A 19,131-nucleotide genomic window follows, 5' to 3' on the forward strand; every position below is an offset into this window, starting at 1 on the left:
CACAAAGGTGGTGTCTCCCTGAATTTGCTCCCTTCATAGCCTCTACATATGTGGCAAACCTGAAGCCTGTCTCTCATGTTGAAGCTCCAGGACAAGTGGATGGGGCTTTTTCACCAGCAGGTATGTTCCAGTTTACTGTGTGCAATGCCTTGGGTGTGGTAGCTTGCCAAGGATGGCTTTTCTGAATTTTGTTACAATCCCATAGGGCCCTGCAACACAAGCCCCTCTGACCACTGGGTCCAGGCATTCAAGAGGTGTCCCTTGTGTGGACCATGCTTGCCTGTCAGCTTTAATGAGGCAGTGGGAGAGTACTTGGGGTGGGGCATGCCTGCAGCTTTAGCAAGACAGGTGAAGAATGCTGGGGGACAGAGCACCACCCTCCCCACCTCCACTTTAGCAAGGCAGTGGGAGTTTGCTGTGTCTGCACACATCAGCTTTTACTAGCAAGGTGGAGGGAGAGTGCAAAACTGTTGACAGACAGCACCTCTGTCCTGGAGAAAGTCCCTACCAGTCCCTGTCCCTCTGGCAGATGCTTTAAAATTAACAAATGAATTTCCTTCACATATAGTCTAGTCTAGGCCCTTTTCAAATTTTTGGACTAAGCAGCAGAGTAAGTAAGTCTGCTTGTGAGTCATTTAAAAGTAGTATCTCAGATCCTGACAGTCCTTTGGATCTCTTGGATATAAGCTCCATTGGTTTCCAAAGCCAGACCTTTTATGGCTTGTCTCTCCAGTACAGGTCCCAAGGGTCAGAATGCCTGATAGAGGGCACAAGCCCCATGTTCCTCAGGGAGAAGCTGCAGACTTGTAAGATCCCTCCCTGTAGTGAGTAGGTATGATATGGTTTTTAGCAGGATTGTGTCTCTGCCTCTCCTCCCCATCTGTTGCCCTTTTACCCTTTGTTGTGGAGGAGCAGTTCAGCTAATTTTCAAATCTTTTTCAGAGGGAACTGTTCCATACATGGCAGTAGATTTGGTGTGTCTGTGGGAGGAGGTGAGTACAGGATCTCCTTACAGTACTGTTTTGGACCACCCCTGCACACATATCTACTTTAAATGCCTTCATTATCTTATTGGGGCCAGTAACTAACTAAAATGAAAATCTGATTATGTCACTACTCTCTTAAAACTCTTCAAAGATCTCCCATTGGTTTAAAGCAAAAATAAAACCATTATTATTACTTAAATGCCTTCTACTCCCTGGTCTCCTCTAATACACCTCATCCTGCTCTGTTCTTCCATCCAGTGGCTTGCTGTCAGGTCCTCCGGAAGTATCATGCTCCTTTACTTGAAGCTCTTTGCCCACACAAATCTCTGGAATACTGTTTTCTTCCATTAATTCACTTGTTTAACTCCTATGTATTCTTCAGAGATCTGCTCAAATGCTTTCTCTATGAATTACCTAATGCCTAAAGTCTTTCCACATTATCTGTTCTTATACTTCATATTTTCTCTTAAAGCTACTCATTACAGCTTACAATTAAACTTCTATATGATGATGCGATAAATGACTATCTCCTTGCTGTATGTTTTAAGGCTTCATAATGAATCTCTCACTAGCATGAATATATAAGATTAGTTCCATTGGATTTGGAATAGGAATAATAAATGAGCAGATACCCATCATTTGTACTGGGGAAAGAACTCAATACATCCTTCATTACTGAAAACTTACTACAAGCAAAATTCAAGTCCACATTAGTCAACTACCTTGATTCTGGTAGCAAAATCTATTGATTCAGAATTTTAAATGGATCATTCAGATTATCTAAGTGTGAAATAAATCAATCACTCTATCTATCTATCCAGAAATATGTAATGAGGTACATTTATATGCCAGGAATTATACTCAGATTGAAGGATATAGAAGGGAATTTACTCAGACTGAGTCTCTGACATCTTAAAGCTTATAAACCGGTTAAGATTTTTTAAAGACTTATTGCACTTAGGTTTATGTAGATACGATTTTATCTTAATCTTATTCTATGGTATATTGGAGATACTCCGAGTCAGTAATGATGAACACCATTCATTCACCCACAAGACACCAGTTTTTCAGTATTTAAAACAGGCATAAATTGAAATAATAAAAATATCAACAAATACATTAAAATTATCATTGTTAAGGTTATTAGTCTTTAATGAATTCCATTCTTCAAATCAAAATATTAAGATAAACTCAAAAACTCTAAGGAAGACATATTATTTTGATAAATTTTCTCTAAAATCTGTCCAACAGGAAAATCTACAATTCAGAAAGAAGAATGTGATAGTTCTGGGAAGATCTATGTAGATTTCATATTTGGGGCTCAACAATATTTATACTTACCTTAAGGTTTCCTTGGGCAGTGTTAATAGGTTGGCCATCTTTTAACCATGTGATAGATGGATTTGGAATGCCATTGGCGATGCATTGCAAGGTGATAGGCTTGTATTTCACTATGGCTCTCTCAGAAAGGCCTGAGGATTTGATTGTTGGAGGAACTAAATTTAAGAAAGGAAGGAAGGAAGGAAGGAAGGAAGGAAGGAAGGAAGGAAAGCGGGAAGGGACGGAAGGACAGAGTGAGGGAGGGAGAGAACACAAACCATAATCAGTGGGATCAAGTATTTAAAAATCTGGATATAAGAACCCGAAACTTTAAAATTTAGAAAAGGGAAAATTCTTATTTTAAGAAACAATGAAATAATTTTATCCCATGCATTTAATTTACAGTTTTCTGCAATTTTAGATGATTTATTTCTTAAGTATGGATCTCTAGTTCTCCAAAGAAGAAGTGTTTATGGCAACTACAATCCACATGTTTCGCTTATAACTTTTGTTATGTTTCCCCAATCTGTTATGATCCTTTCTCTAGTACTACCTCATTCAATCAAGGTGAGTTTCCTCTACCTGTATTTATACTGCATGACTCTTTGACCCCAGCAAGGCTGACTGAATACAGAATGGGAACATGATTTAAGCTGGACCTTCCAGATTCCCTCCCTCAGCAATTAGAATTGAGACTGAGAAACAGGGTTAGCTATATTTCATCACAGGATTGAAAAAGCAGAAAAAAAAAGTCTGCATGGACAGAGGGGAAAAATGTTGATGTTCATAGAAACCTCTGCTAGAGCTTCTAAAGGGCCCCCCAGTTTCTCATTGCTGTTCCTCCCTTCCCAAGGTCAGGAGGAAAGTGAGACACATAATACCCTGGCCAAGGGTTGTTTCTGTCATCGCACTAATGGTTCTGAGTCTTCTGTGCTAGTTCTGTGAATATCCCTATCTACCCTGGATCCTGCATAACATCTTAGTCCCCATTTCTGGAAACGACTTTATTCACACTCCCTCCTGTTCTGGCTAACCCTGGAGAGCTGACACAAGCCCTTTACTTGGAATTTGCTGCCTGCTTATTCTATCTAATTTGGTCTCATTCCTCAAACCTACGTAGATTTCTATTTAGAATACACTTCCTAACATTTGAAGTGCTTATATTAATTTACATAGGTCTCTTGGTTAAGTCTCAGTAAAGTGCCTTAAGATTAATCTGTTATTTTTTAACATCCTTAATATTCACATCCTTTATATTGCTTTCCACAACTCAAGAATTATCTAGATTCCTGAGCTAGCATCTGAGCTAAATAATGACAGAATGCACAAATTAATTTTAAATATAATGCTCATGTCCCTTCTTCAGCATACCATGAATAGTAACTTCAAATTCCTTCTTGTGGTCACCAGCAATGTTTGTTGCTACACAGCGATAAAGGCCCGTATCTGATACTTGAGCCTGGGTAATAACCAATTTGCGTCCATTTAGTAGAATCTTGAATCCATCCCTTTCATCAATTATCTGGCCATCCTTTAGCCACCTATAGAAACAAGGCAAAAAGAAGTCTGGAGATGTATTTTAAATAACTTAGTTCCTAAAAGATATGTGTGTGTGTGTGTGTGTGTGTGTGTGTGCGCGCGCGCGTGCGTGCGCATATCTTAGAGGAACTAGATTTATCTATATATTAAATGTTTCTACACATACATAGATATGTAAATTCTCAACTGCGTATTTGCCTAATTCCCTGTTTGCCCACTCTGTAAAATGAACTATAATGTGGGAAAGAAAAAAGTAAACCTGGCCCAACACAGAAGTTAGCATAGTGTTGGAACCCCAGTAGCTCTGTGTTTTCTTCATTCTTCTATTTATGTTGAGAAAACAGAGGGAAGTGTCCCTAAATAGTATTCACTTCAAATGTTTAAATAACATTAAGCAGCAAAGAGAATACATTCCTAAAATATCTGCAAAATAAAACCCTGAAATCATAGAGCATATTTTTACATTTCTTAGGAGTTATCATTTTTCATTTTACTTTGTAATTGTATAGTAGCATATTTTATTCTTTTAGTTGACTAACTATTCCTTTGCATGTCTTGCACCTTGGAAATGAAGGTAAGTATTCACGAAATGCTTTGTGAACGACAGAATGAGAAAAAAGAACTGGTAAACACGTATGCATGGTGGCTTCCTCTATTTTCCTAATAATGTCCAGTACATTTCTTTTTGTTGTGTGCCTCAAGAAGATCTGACAGATACTGCTTATTAGTCTGTCTCTATGAACTGAAAATGTCATTTCTAGGAGGATAAATGGAATTCCTCTAGTTGAACAGATTGAAAGGCCATGTGATTATTAAGTAAAATTTGCCTTGTATATAGAGTATGTCTTTTTAAAAGAGGAACATGAAAAATGTAACTTTATATGGCCACCTTTTAATGACACAGAAATTTTTTCAAGATAGACCGAAAACACTCAAATAAAGAAGTGGGAGGTATTTAGAAGACATACCAAAACCCTTACATGATAGTTGGTGTGGGAGAGCCTGTCACTTGACAATCTAGCTCCAATAAGTTATTAATCATCACAATGAAGTAAGATGTTTCATCTCCTCCTTCTATAGCTGGTGGCACTAGAAAACAACAGAGATGTAACATAGTAAGAAATGTATGTGCACCAGAAAAAATATACCACTGTTTTAAGCAACACGAAGTTGCAGTTCAGAAGGCTGACAAGTATCCTAGGAATCTGATACACGAAGGGGATTTGAAATGTAAAATATATTTTATCATACACACTTGCTAAGATCAATGAATGTATCTTTGACATGCTGTGGTTTTTTCTCAATTAATCTAGCACATTGGTACTGCTGCTATCACCTCAATATAAAGTTGGTTCATATTTTATGTTGCTTATTTTCATAATAAGAAAAGAGAACCTCAAAAACTGGAGCTCTGCTTAAAAAGCCTTCAATTTACAGAGAAATGGAGACTAAAAACATTGCAAGACGACTTCCCAAGGCCCAGAGACTATTTCCTGCACTAGACATAGCGTAGTGCTCATGACAGAGGACCATGTTTTCACTCACTGCAATCAGATATTGTCATAGATGTAGAACATATCAGTGTACTGAAAAATACAAAGTGTACCTATCAAAATCAGTGCAATATTTATGTGGGTACTTAGATCTTGGGATTCTGGTAATAAATCCACCACTTAGTAATGTGCAGTCCAGAGTTGAACAGATAACTGAACCTTCTCTAAGACTGTTTTATTGTTCTACAACCAAAAAAGCATTTAATAAAATGGTCAGGTTTTGCTGTGAACCTGGAATCCAGAAGGTGGCATCCTTATTTACCTAAGACATCAACTTCGTATTTGATTTCCTTTTCTCCTGCCACACTGGTAGCCACACATACATACTGTCCCCGATCAGCTTCTAGGGCTCTCCTGATTTCTAGTTTCTTCCCACCAGCTTCTGTACGGATGTTGTCACTGGGTTTCACAGGTACACCATCTTTTAACCAGGTGAGGACTGGAGGAGGGTTCCCCGTAGCTTTACACTCTAGGGTCAGCGAATGAGCAATAACCACTTGCTTATTCAGAGGTACAGCCAAGTCACCTTCAATCATTGGAGGAACTACGTAGAAAAAAGTAATATTTCAGGCATCTTTGAAATCCTAATGAAATAAAGGGGATTTTGTTTTCATGTAATTTGACCATAGAAACTAGCTACAGGTCTGTCTCCTTCAAGGCTATTAAGGAACAAATTTCTTGGGTTAGCTGATCTGCAGCTATCCTAATTATTGTGGGATACTTTGTACTGTGTCTGGCTCACAAAGGGGAAATAGTAGAGAAGGATTTAGTCCTAACAACTACTTTGCCTTCTCCATAAAAACCAAATGGTCTAGATGCTCCGTGTGCCATGGGCAAATGGTTGGCAAATGAATGGGCCACTTCTTGGTAACTATAGCTTTTTAAAATATTTTTCTAAATCATGGGACAATTCTGTCAATTCCTATCCATGCATTTTGAAAATAATGAAACCCTCTAGGATATTAGTAGTGAGTGAATTAGACATTGGCATATTAAAAAGCATAGACAGAAAGGCATATGGTGAAATCACATATTTTCTCCTTACCGTAGACATCCACATGGAATGATTTTTCAGCAGTTCCAGCAACATTGGTGGCATGACACGTATATGTTGCTGAATCAGAGACCTGTGCTCGAGGGATATGAAGAAATTGTCCTTTATCAATATAAAGTGCTTGGGAGCTGGAAATGACTGGTTGGCCATCCTTATACCAAGAAATAGCAGGCATCGGCAGTCCCCGCGTTTCACATTCCAGTTTAATTATGCTGTTGATCAATGCTGAAATTTCTGTGGTGACATTCCCTCCTTTAATACTAGGTGGAACTGTAAAGGATTTCAGAACAGAAACAGGTTTTCTAAGCCTTAGCATCCGCATCAAATTCTTGTATGCTGCAGATGTTTAAACAATGCATTTAAAGTATTTAGGAATTAAAGACAATTAGGAAGTCAATGATTTATCTACTGATAATAAATTGCCTGTCTTTTCAATCTTTATCACCTTCCTCTTGGGCTTTAGATTTCAGTTAAAGCAAAAAGTCAGAGTTTAGTTTCAGGGCTTCATTTAAGTCCAATAGACCATAAAACAGTAACTAAGAAAGTTATGTTTAACAAACAAAGCAAAACACAATATAACCCCACTTAAAGCAGATGGGATACATTTGACATCAGCCCAAGGGAACAAAAATGTCAGATGTGGGACCACTGCATGCCCTCTTCCCACAAAGTTCTAAAAGGTCTAAGTGCCTTCAGAACCAGCTACTGGAAATAGCTGTGGAAGCTTTAACTTTTGCTTCTTACTGGGTTTTGTTTTGTTGTTGTTGGGTTTTCTTGGGGTTTTGTTTGTTTGTTTTAGCTTCCAAGAGTTCATTCACTCAACTTTATTCATCTAATTGGCTACATGTGTATCTTCCATAATTCAGCAACCACTTTCCTGGCCACTCACACCATATGAGAACTCTGCTCTTGGAAAAACAACTCAAACGGCTCAGTCCCTGCTACAACTTCTGACTGTGGTCATTCCAGGATTGCGCTATAATTGCGAAAGGTTAAAAGAAATCCAGTGGCATGTGCCCGAATTGGGAGTGCCTTAATATTATCTTATTAAACCCTGATTTTAGAAAAAGATATGTTATAGAATGTATTCCTTATAGCTGGGCTAGGGTTATTTGTTTCAGGAGGACGATCACAGAGGTAAAATAACTTTCTCATCAGATCAGATCAAAGGCACACATTATCAGCATGACTTCTCATGATAATGTTAACCTCGACTAGTAATCTGGTTGCAGTCACTTTTGCTAGGTTTCTTCACTGTGAAGTGCTCTCCTTTTCCCCTTTTTGGGGGAAGGAATCACTCTTTCCAGCCCATACATATGGGGTGGGGAGTTATGTTCTACTTCTTGAGAGAATACGTACATAATTTATTTGGAATTATTCTCTATAATTTTGTTTCTCTTCCCCAATTTATTCACTTATTCAACAATTTATTTATATCACATGAACTCATGGAAACTTATTTTATCCTTTGGGTTATAATCTAATATTACCTTATTTAATTTGTTGTTCAAATTGTTTCAGTTTTGACCAGTGGAAACTATTTCTTTGGTTCCTGTTCCTTTGACATATCCATGTCATTTGACTATTTTGATACTTTCTTACTTTCTGACCTATTCATGGGGCAGGGTCATCTTGTCTATTCCCTGCCCCAGCCTTAGGATTAATCATTTCTCTAGGAAGCCCTGGTCCCTTTTAGTAGAAAAGGATTTTAGAAAATAGAGCTGGGTGCTGAATAGAGTACCTTAATATTTTCTAATAATCATTTTTAGAACTAGCTCACAGTGACAAACACTCACCTGCATATTTTTTTTTTGTCACACATAACTTAAGGAAAGATCTACTATACTATGAAGTGAACATGGTGATGGAATAATTTTCTTATAAAGTGGCTTAATATATAGCTCAGGGAAACCAACTATGGTTCACGGGCAAGGCATGGAGATGCTGAGCTAAAAATACTTTTTACATTTTTAAATGGTTGGGAAAAAAATAAAAATAATACTAATAATATTTTGTGACATGTGAAAATTATATGAAATTCAAACAAGTGTCCATAAAATTTTATTGGGATATAGACACACTCATTTGCTTACAGATTGTCTATGTTATTTTTTCTCTCTAATAACTGAGTTAGGGTAGTTGTAAAAAATAGCAAATACATATTCTTATTGCTTCTCACTGCTGCTCAGCTCACCATAAATTTGACAGTTATAACTCAATAAAATTTCAAGTTGCCATGCAAATCACCATACCATGATATTTTATTTCATTTTTATTATCAGCACATACTTCTCATGTCAAAAGAAGGAAGGAAAAGAAGACTTTAACGCATCACATTTTTAAAGCACGACACAGTGTGGATTATTGTTATAAATCAAGTGGCAAAGCATTGTTGTTTTCTAGTTGTAATAACTCTATAGCTGTTCTGAAAGATTACAATATACACTAACACCACTTGACTAAGCAGTTGTCACATTACTTCCAATTCAAAACAACAGTTGGAAAAATTAGAAAATGTAAAATGGACTGACTCATAACAGAACTTCTTCACAAAAACAAAAAGTCAAAATGAGGTTACAATCAAAATAAGTTTCTCAGTGGTTCATATGTTTGCCAGGCAAGAAAAGCCATTTACCGATAGTAATTTAATTAAATCAGGGATGATTACAGTCAGTAGTCATAGAAATGTGTCCAGAGAAATCTTAAATCTTTATTTAAGATTATGGGCCTTTCCATGAGAATCATTGCTTGAAGAGTAGAGAACGCTGGGAATAACATTGACAGTTAATTTTTAAAGGCAAATTTTCTGAATAATATTCTTGGCCCCTGACAAATTAGCAGATGTTACTGATACTGCTTTTTGTTTGAGTTTGAAGAAACTGAAGAATTAGTCTCTAAGAACAGTCTGCATGGAATGACTATAGACAAAAATATTTTCAAAGAAGTTAAAAAACAAAACACGAATTCATTACAACCTGAAGTGGAATCTGCTAAGATACGGTGCCACTGATGGTGGTAAAAATATGTGTAGGGCAGGAAAAGGCTTAGATAAATTTACAAAGCTAATTAAAAGGTAAGGTTTTAGGGTGGCTCAGTCATTAAGTGCCTGCCTTAGGCTCAAGTTATGATCCCAGGGTCCTGGGATCAAGCCCCACATCAGGGTCCCTCTCCCATTCCCCCCACTTCTGTTTCCTCTCTCACATCTGTCTCTCTGCCAAATAAATAAATAACATTTTTTTTAAAAAATGTAAGATTTTAAAAGTCTCTACTCCTTGCATTATTTATCAGCAAGCCCCCTGTGTAAAATATTCATATGTTAATAAACAGAAGTATCCATGGGATCTTTTATCTTCCCTTATGGACTTCAACATCATCAGTTCTATGAATTTTCCTACAAGTAGAAACTGAATATAAAGACTTGTCCTACCTCCTACCGTAGAGCAACTCAGTGCCTTAATGGTGGTAAATATATTTTAATTTTTTGAGCTCAGGGCTGAGACTATTTTTTTCTGAATGAAAAGAATTGTCCTCAAACATTATTCTTGAATACCAATGAATGATTTGGGAAATTAGTTTTGCTATAAACTTGATAATGTTTCCTAACCATTCAACCTAAAATTACTAGACCAAAACAGCATTTAAATGCAAAACTTAGGGGCGCCTGGCTCAGTCATTAAGCTTCTGCCTTAGGCTCAGGTTATGATCCCAGTGTTTTGGGATCAAGCCCCACATTGGGCTCCCTGCTCAGAGGGCGGGATGCCTGCTTCTCCCTCTCCCACTGCCCTGCTTGTATTCCCTCTCTCACTGTGTCTCTCTGTCAAATAAATAAATAAAATCTTTTTAAAAAATTTAAAAAGTAAATGCAAAACTTAAACTAAGGTGTCATTTTGCTTGAATCACAATTAATGTCAAGCTGCTTTATAAATTTCCCATGCTATAAACAAAACTGAGATCTCCATTCCCTGTAGGGAATTCACTGTGGATATATTTTTTATGCTCATATTTCAGTTTCAACAATGTTTGTCAGACCTTGATGCAAATACAAAGGAAGTTTCTACATTCAAAGTTCAGTTCTCTCTGACAATGAGGACCTTCCATCCAACTTTCAATTGGAATTATTTAATCTGTGGTATGGTATGCCAAAAATTAATTATCAAGAGAATATAAGAGAATTCTATAAATGTCTTCAAAGCAATGGATATGGTCAATTAAAATGATATGTTCACAATCTTATATTGGTATTTTACAGTACATATCTGCATGAAAAGAAAATTTTCCAAGGTAAAATACATAAGATTTCATTACAGATCAGCATTAACAGATGAATATTTGCAATCAATTTTGACCTTCAATTAATTAAAATTCATCCCCTCCCAAAAGAATTCCATTCTTCTCATTAGTACACTTGTACTATTAAAAAATTATATATTTTTAAATTACCAGAAAAAAGAATTTCATCAATAGACAATAGGTAGAAATTTATTTCTATTTGATATATAAGTACCGATAAAATATCCTTGATTTTGTCTCATGGTCTGCAAAATCCAAAATATTTACTATCTTGCCCTTTATAAAAAAGGTTTGCCAAATCCAAGATAACTAATTAATACAAATTCAAGCCACCATTGTGAAATCTTAAGGAAGAGCATTTTATTCAGATTTAAAATTTTAATTTGGTTTTGAGGCTACTTATGTCACATGTTAATCTAGAAACACTTATCAAACTTCTGGCTCAAGTAAATCAGCTGGCTATTAGTTAGATGCTACACTAATGAAAATAAGAATGTATTCTTACATGAATCTATTCTCCATGATTGTTTTACAAAGGCATAATATCATTGCACCGAAAAGGAGCTATTTTTTAAAAATCTGCATTAATGAAATTAAGAAAAATTACTCAAAGAACATTTCTTTTTTTTCAAGGAACATTTCTGATTGACATCAGAACAACACACCATCTATAGCTGAAATTTGTCGCATAAATAAATGTCACTTCCTATTTCAATTTAATTCATATATGCTTTTCTGAGACCTTCTGTCTGAGGGAAGTTGTTCTAGATAAAGGTTATGAACATACTGCACATTAAAATGCACTGCACATATGTAGTCAAAGACTTTTGTACTTTGGAGAGAGGATCTCAGACTTCCTAAATTCAAACATGGACCTCAGGTTAAATATCTTTGCCTCAGAACTAACAGCTGTCAGTTTACACAATCTTCCCAAGGATATTAAAAGCTCTTTTATTTCTTTCCTTCTTTCACATCTTTCCCCCTCCTCTTCCCCGCCATCTCTTACTTTTTCACTCTCATTTTTTTTCTCCATTTCTTTCCTTATTCAAACACCACATGCATTTCTGCCTTTCAAGTACATCACCTGTTCTGCCCTCATGTTAATACGTAAATAAGGAAAACGAATGAATCAATCAACTGTGGTGTGAAGCACATTCTCAGTCAGAAATCTACATAAATATTCCTCACAGTTAGTCCAATTATGGTGTCTGTTTCATTCATTCTTAGGAATAAAAGCACTTTCGTAAGTGAAATAACTTAAGCTTTAGATTACCTACTTGGAAGTGCAGACAAGCTTGCGAGAAAGGAAGTGCACTATTCCTGAATTATAATACTCAGAACTTCACAGTGTTATAATGCCTTTCATCTCAGATAATCCTACAAAACTTAATCACTATAGATCCCTCTCTTCTGGGTGCCTGAGGGCACCATAGAGTGAACAAGAGGATCTGAAATACAAGAACCCAAGTCCTATGGAAATAGCTGTCTCACTGAATCACCAAAATGTATTCATCATAGACCCTGGCAATAATACAACAACATAGAGAAGACTACTCAAAAGCTTAGGGGGAAATTTACACCTATTATTTAAATGTCTGGTCCTGGTAGGAGGCCAGGAGTAGCAATAACACTTTTGTTTAACTTGGATTCAGGATTGCCAATCTTTCAGTAATGTTACTCTTTTTTGGAGGGCATGTCTTTTCATGACTGAATTCTTCCAAGGTTTCTATTTATAGATAGAAATGGTTTAAAAGCATGCGTTAAATAAAATCTCTTTGATTCAAGAGAGCTATTCAAACTTTATATAAAGACATTAGAAAAGGGGAATTTCAAATTCAGTGAAGTTATATAAAAATCAAGCTAGTAAGACAATACAATCACCAAGTAAATAATGAAAAACAAATATTATTTATTAAACTCTTACTATAAGCCAGGTAACCCAGTAAGGTATCTAGCTTTTGGTCCTCACAATAATAGTATTAAGTAGGTGCTATTATTATCCCCATTTTACAGATGAGGAAACTGAAGATCAAAGGTCTGGGTAATGTGTCCAAAGTCACAAAGCTAGTGAAAGGCAGAAGCTGGATCTCAACTCTCCTACTTGTCTCAGAAGCACAAGTTCTTATTAATGACTAGATCAGTGCTATCCAGTAGAAATATAATGCTACAATACAACAAAAACTTATGATGTACCATATGCTGGCTAACTCAACATAATAAAAAATAATAAAAATAAGTAAAACAAAAAAATAAAATTAAAAAAAGAAATATAGTGCTAACCATATATATAATACAAGTTTTTCTAGTGGCCTTTTTAAAAAAATTTGAATATAAACAGAGGAAATTAGTTTTCGTAATGTATTTTACTTAGCTCAGTATATACAAAATACCATCATTTCAGATGTTATCAATATAAAAGTATTAATTAGATACCTTATATTATATTTTCATATTAAGTCTTTGATATCTGGTCTATATTTTATACTTATAGCTTGTGTCAGTTTGGACTAGCCACATTTCCAGGGCTCAAGACCCTCCTGTGGCTAGTGGTTACCATATTAGACAGTGTATCACTAGACCATTCTTTCATGCAGCAAACATTTCTTGAGTGCTACCATGTATCAAAGTAGGGAACCAGCAAAACAAGGCCCCCTGCTCTTGTGAAGTTTAGCTTCCTTGGAGACAAACAGCAAGTAGGTAAATAAACCCAGAATTAAGCAGTAACTTACCAGACAGTAATATGTGCTATGAAGAAAATAAACTTGGACAATATAATAGTGATTGGGTGATTGCTTGGATTGGGAAGATCCTGTAAAGAGGTGAGATTCCTAAAGTATCTAAAATTTCTTGAGTATCATGCACTCCGGACAGACAGAAATTAGTGCAATAAGTAGAACCACAATAAGCATGACCGGCCTACTGAGTTCTGTTCCTTTCTATTGGGTAACTCTTTGTGCCTGAAACGTAATGTTCTTGTGCCTTCCTATGATTCTAAGTGTTTAAAAAAAGAAAAAAATAGGAATTCACCCTCCTCAGGGGATATTGGGACTTTTAGTGAAATGAGGGCTAAGTCTTCTGGTGGGGATTTAGCTGGGAGAGAACAGCAGCACAAACATAAGGCATTTAAAATATCTTCTTGTAGTCAGAATAAAGGCCAAGATGGTAGGAAAAAAGAAGAGTTGAATGGTTTGCATACCACTGGCTTCTTCCAATTCACGCATCTCAACTCTTTTTAGAGGTTTTTTTCTTTTTTTCTTTTAACTCTTTTAAAGATACAGACCTTTGGTTTATTACCTATTAATCAATTAAGAAATACCTTCCTTCCTGAGCGACATCAACTGAAAATCAACAGAACTCTCAAAGAAATCCTTACTTCGTGAACAAAATGCATTAAAACTGGATGCAACGTTCTAGTCTAAAACACAAAAGACAGGCTCTTTCTTTTAAAGTAAGTAACATTCCAAATTATTCAGCATTGAATAAAAGAACAGTTAACATTAAATTCTTCTTTTCAACTTTTTTTTTTGAAAGAGAGAGAGAGAGCACACACCTGCGTGCACAATCTCATGACCCTGAGATCAAGACTTGAGCCAAAATAAAGAAGTGGACACTTAGTCGATTGACCCACCTAGGTGCCCCCTCCCATTTCAATTTATATTGAGAATTGATAATAACAAAAAGCATAAGAAAACCACACTTACTATAGACAGTCAGTTTTATATCCTTCGCTTGTTTGCCAGCCCCACTGGACGCAGCACACTGGTAGCGCCCTTTGTCACTTCTTCGTGCATTCTTTAAATGCAGAACTTGTCCTCTGTCTAGAAGTTCAATATTAGGATCTTCTAAAAATAAAGGCCTAGAAAAAATAAATTTTATTCTGTGGGTCCATTTTCATTTCATTTCATTTTCCTGTTTCCTCTCTTGTTGGTCACAACTTAAAAAGTCTAGATTGGGAGGGAGACAAACCATAAGTGACTCTTAATCTCACAAAACAAACTGAGGGTTGTTGGGCAGAGGGGGGTTGGGGGGGGGTTATGGACATTGGGTAGGGTATGTGCTATGGTGAGTGCTGTGAAGTTTGTAAACGTGGAGATTCACAGACCTGTACCCCTGGGGGAAAAAAAAAAAAAATATATATATATATATATATATATGTTTATAAAAAATAAAATTATTAAAAAAAAAAAAGTCTACATACTTTACTTATACATAGTTGCACACTTCATTCTATACAATCCAAATCTCTTCTCTTTGCTACTTAAGTCTTAGACAGCTGCTCTCAAAACCCATAATAATACTCGAACTGTGACCATGTTGTGAAAAATAAGTTCTCACAAATAATACAGATTACTGCAGCCATGTCAGTGTGGGCAAACCTCAGTAGCCCTTGAACGTGAAGTCTGGGAAATATCTACTCCTCTTCTGTGATTGTTTCTTTTGCTACCTTTAGAGAACCAGCCTAAGTATTCATCATGTCATAAAAATTTTCTTTTCTCATAATTCAAACAGTTCCATGTAAAGGCAAAATTATCTCTGCATTTGAGTCTTGCATTTTTCATTTTTTATTCTTAGTTATAGGGCACAATATTTAGTGTATAATAAATTTGAGTTTTCTATGTTTTTAACCTCTGTGTTTCTAAAATAAATTCACAGCATTTATAAAGTCATATAATTCATAAGAATGAAAGGTATTATAAGACTCTGAGACCAGCTTTTGAACAATATTATTCAAAACAATATTGTTTTTCCTTCATGTTCATTTAATAATATCTACGTGTTTAAAATAACTGAAAGGGAGAACATCCGCAAGCATTTTCACATCTACTTCCTATAAGTTGGACCCTTGCAACAAATAGAGAAAGGGTACTCACTTGCCATCCTTGAACCAGTGAATAACGGGGAAGGGTGTGCCTTTGACTTGGCATTCAAGGGTGATATCACGGTTGAGGACAACAGAGACCTCATTTGGAGAGCCAGCACCTATTATGGTGGGTGGGACTTGAACAAAGACATTTTGTCGTGAAAATCTATGACTTCCCAAAAAGAGTGGAGGGAGGAAGAACAGATTATTTTTTATCTCTACAATATTTCAATAAGATTTTAATATATTTAAATTTAGCATTTGGGTGGGTCCACAGATACAATATAAAAGGTATTATTGTGTGATATTTTATTTTTAATATTAAAATCTTATTTCTGTTTGATATGCTCCTAAGACATTCAAGTCAAGATACTGCGGAGATGAGATATATATTCTTAGAGCTCACAGAAGAAGTTTGAGCTGGAAATAAAAATTTGGGAGTCATCAGTATACAGAATTCAAAGTAAATGAATGCGAAGAGAAATCATGCCAATACGACTAATGATAAAAAAAAATTAGTTTGTTTTTCATAGCCTGTATGTAAATATAAGAAGAATACTTTTGGTAGAGGAAATGCAAAGTATTTCAGTCTCTGAGCAGACTAATGAGAGGGATTATTTTTATGCTGAAGCAGCTTAAAAATGGTTATTTCAATGCAGCATCATTCCCAGACTTTATTTCCACCCCAGACTTAGAAACATATGCCCATTTGGATGAATAAAATATTGAAAAGGAAGGAAGTCATTTTATCACAAGATTAGCGAATAGAATTTCATAAACTAAAATTACAAAACTTTAAATTTATGAGCACCCTTAAAATGACCTAAATGCATTATATCCCAATTCTTCTACCCACACTGAGAATCTTCCCCTCTTAATTGATTGGGGCTGTGGTGATTTAGTTGTAAGAGTTCATCAGAATGCAGGGAAAGGTGCATTTGCTACTTTCTCCAACTCAAGTTACAACCTAGCAGTCTCCAGTGTTGAGAGCATTAGTGAGTTTTACTCTGCATCATCCCATATAGTTACTTCCCAGAGAACTTCCTGACCACGTAATAAAAGAAATCAAGAAGAGCAGTAATTTATTATTTTACGTCCAAATATTCACAGACATCTCTATGATAAATAATAACTTAAAATATTCTATATCAGAGGATTCTGGGTAACCAATATTAAAAACAAAACTAATGAAAGAGTGAAACAAATAATATTTCTCTTATCAATTTTTTTAAGCTCTTTGTTCTTTCATAACTGTCAGCTCCATCCTATTATAAGAAATGCATCTGAAAATTGTAGGTTCTTAAAGGACTGTTTCCCTTACCTAACACCTCGATGTTAAAATACTTCTGAGAAGTGCCTGCAACATTAACTGCTTTACAGGAATAGCTTCCTGCGTCCTCCGGAGCGACTCTGAAGAGCTTTAATATCTTCCCATTGTTCACGATCTGAATAGTACTGCTTTCAGTCACCTTCAAAGGCCAAAACAGGCAGTGTTATTTCCAGTCCTCACACAGATGCACAACTAGTAATTGACATGGAAGCTTTATATCATTATTAATAGGAAAGTCACATTTTTAAAAAGATTTTATTTATTTATTTGACAGAGATCAGAAGTAGGCAGAGAAGCAGGCAGAGAGAGAGAGAGGAGGAAGCAGGCTCCCTGCTGAGCAGAGAGCCCGATGTGGGGCTGGATCCCAAGACCCTGGGATCATGATCTGAGCTGAAGGCAGAGGCTTTAACCCACTGAGCCACCCAGGCACCCGAGAAATCACATTTGAATGATTTATTTCAGAGGCAGCGGCAAGGAATTATGCATATCCTGATGTCTTCACTTACCTGAACTTCATCTTTATACCACATAATGATGGGAGAAGGCGTACCTTCAACTTCACAAAAGAGATTGGTCAGCTGATTGACCAGCACAGATACATTTGTTATCTGTTCTTTATCTTTAATTACTGGAGGAACTGCAAAAAGAGAGGAGTCATGGCTAGATAATTTTGTAATAAATATTACTTCTGAGGTTTCTTTACACAGGCCTTTAGAAAGCAAATTCTAAGATACCTGATAGCTAGAAAGGCTGGTCATATTCAAGCACATGCCTTAACACAAAACGAAAATCTTGACCAATATATTTATAAATAACTCTTCTTAAAGTTTTACTTTAATTATCAATTCAGAGTTTTGAAGTGAAGATAAAAGTTAGGATAAATTTAAGGGAGGAACTAGTTACTCCACATACCACTAAAAATGTAAACTGCTAGGGTCTTAATTAAGTCATGTGAGGGGGTCACTATTTTGCTGATGGAAGTGCCTATCTCCCAGTGTCTACGGGAAGCCAATATCCATGAAATTTCCAAATGAACATAACCTTTGACTGATGTACAAATGTACAACTATTTCATTAAAGCATTACTTATAATAACAAATAATTGGTAGCACCTGAATGTTTATCATTAATAGATCAAGGTTAAGGAAATCACGACATACCCATACAGTGGGATGCTAGATCAGTATAAATAAGAGTTAGGAATAATGAATAATTCCAAAGATGGATATTTTAGTAAAATAGACAAGGTGTAGCATAATGGATGTAATATTCTCCTATATATGTACCTTTTTATACATAAAAAAAGAATAAAATATATATTCTCATTTCCTTGTTATGTATAAAATATCTCTGGGAAATACACGCATGCACACACACAAACTTAATAAATTTCTCTGTTGTTGGGGGGATAAGTACATAGCTTACCTTAGGTCATGAGACTTCTGACTATTCTATCACCTGAATTTTAAATAAAGTCACAATAAATTACATAAAATTTGAAATTAATCAAGTAATGAATGCAACCAGATTATCAATTTCTTGTTTGATAACATTCTATTCACATTAATTTAAAATAATACTACACTAAAAGAATAACTTACATATATAATAATTAGAAAATATCACATATTCAACCATATTATTTTGTTATTTTATCTATGTTTACCATGGACTTTGAGGTTATATTTTTTTTCTGTGGTTCCAGCTTCATTGACGGCCACACAGATATACTCCCCATTGTCAGAGGGTGTAACAGAAGCAATGACCAACAATGTGCCATCTTCCAAGATAGAAATACCAGGCTCTCTGCCTGTCAGCTCTCTCCCATTCCATATCCATTTGATAGCTGGTTTGGGGGTACCTAAACGAGAAATCATAATTTTGTGATATTCTATAATAAAACTAGGAAGCATTATTAAATCTCAAATACATTGAGGAGAAACAAAAATTTTGTTATGACTATAAGGTACCCTAAGGTACCATGCTACTTTCAAGATATTTCTCCTGGCATGAAATTTCAAAGAGATTATGGTATTTAATGCTTCTAATTCCTGATCGGTCTTAATAGACCTACGGTCTCTAGGGTAGAGTTTGAGTCAGTTGTTTTTATCAAGACTTTCGGAAGACAGTAAGCAAACCAAAGCATTTTCTTGTGTGAGATCATTGTAATTAATGGGGAAAAAACTCTATTGATCAAG

At 35.7% G+C, this 19,131-nt stretch overlaps 1 protein-coding gene across 1 annotated transcript in view; it reads right to left on the reverse strand.

The window, feature by feature from the left end:
• Positions 1 to 19,131, reverse strand: part of HMCN1 (hemicentin 1) — a 471,117-nt gene that overhangs the window by 181,996 nt on the left and 269,990 nt on the right. The window contains exons 26-35 of the mRNA XM_032862623.1: positions 18,600 to 18,794; positions 17,440 to 17,570; positions 16,925 to 17,072; positions 15,614 to 15,740; positions 14,444 to 14,598; positions 6,444 to 6,722; positions 5,661 to 5,942; positions 4,826 to 4,934; positions 3,678 to 3,847; positions 2,328 to 2,482 (exon numbers count right to left, since the gene is read on the reverse strand). Of these exons, the coding sequence (XP_032718514.1) occupies positions 2,328 to 2,482; positions 3,678 to 3,847; positions 4,826 to 4,934; positions 5,661 to 5,942; positions 6,444 to 6,722; positions 14,444 to 14,598; positions 15,614 to 15,740; positions 16,925 to 17,072; positions 17,440 to 17,570; positions 18,600 to 18,794 (1,751 nt within the window). The remainder of the gene's footprint in view (positions 1 to 2,327; positions 2,483 to 3,677; positions 3,848 to 4,825; positions 4,935 to 5,660; positions 5,943 to 6,443; positions 6,723 to 14,443; positions 14,599 to 15,613; positions 15,741 to 16,924; positions 17,073 to 17,439; positions 17,571 to 18,599; positions 18,795 to 19,131) is intronic.

This window comes from Lontra canadensis, unplaced genomic scaffold (genome assembly GCF_010015895.1).
Source record: "Lontra canadensis isolate GAN:19392208 unplaced genomic scaffold, GSC_riverotter_1.0 scaffold24, whole genome shotgun sequence".
Lineage (NCBI taxonomy): Eukaryota > Metazoa > Chordata > Mammalia > Carnivora > Mustelidae > Lontra > Lontra canadensis.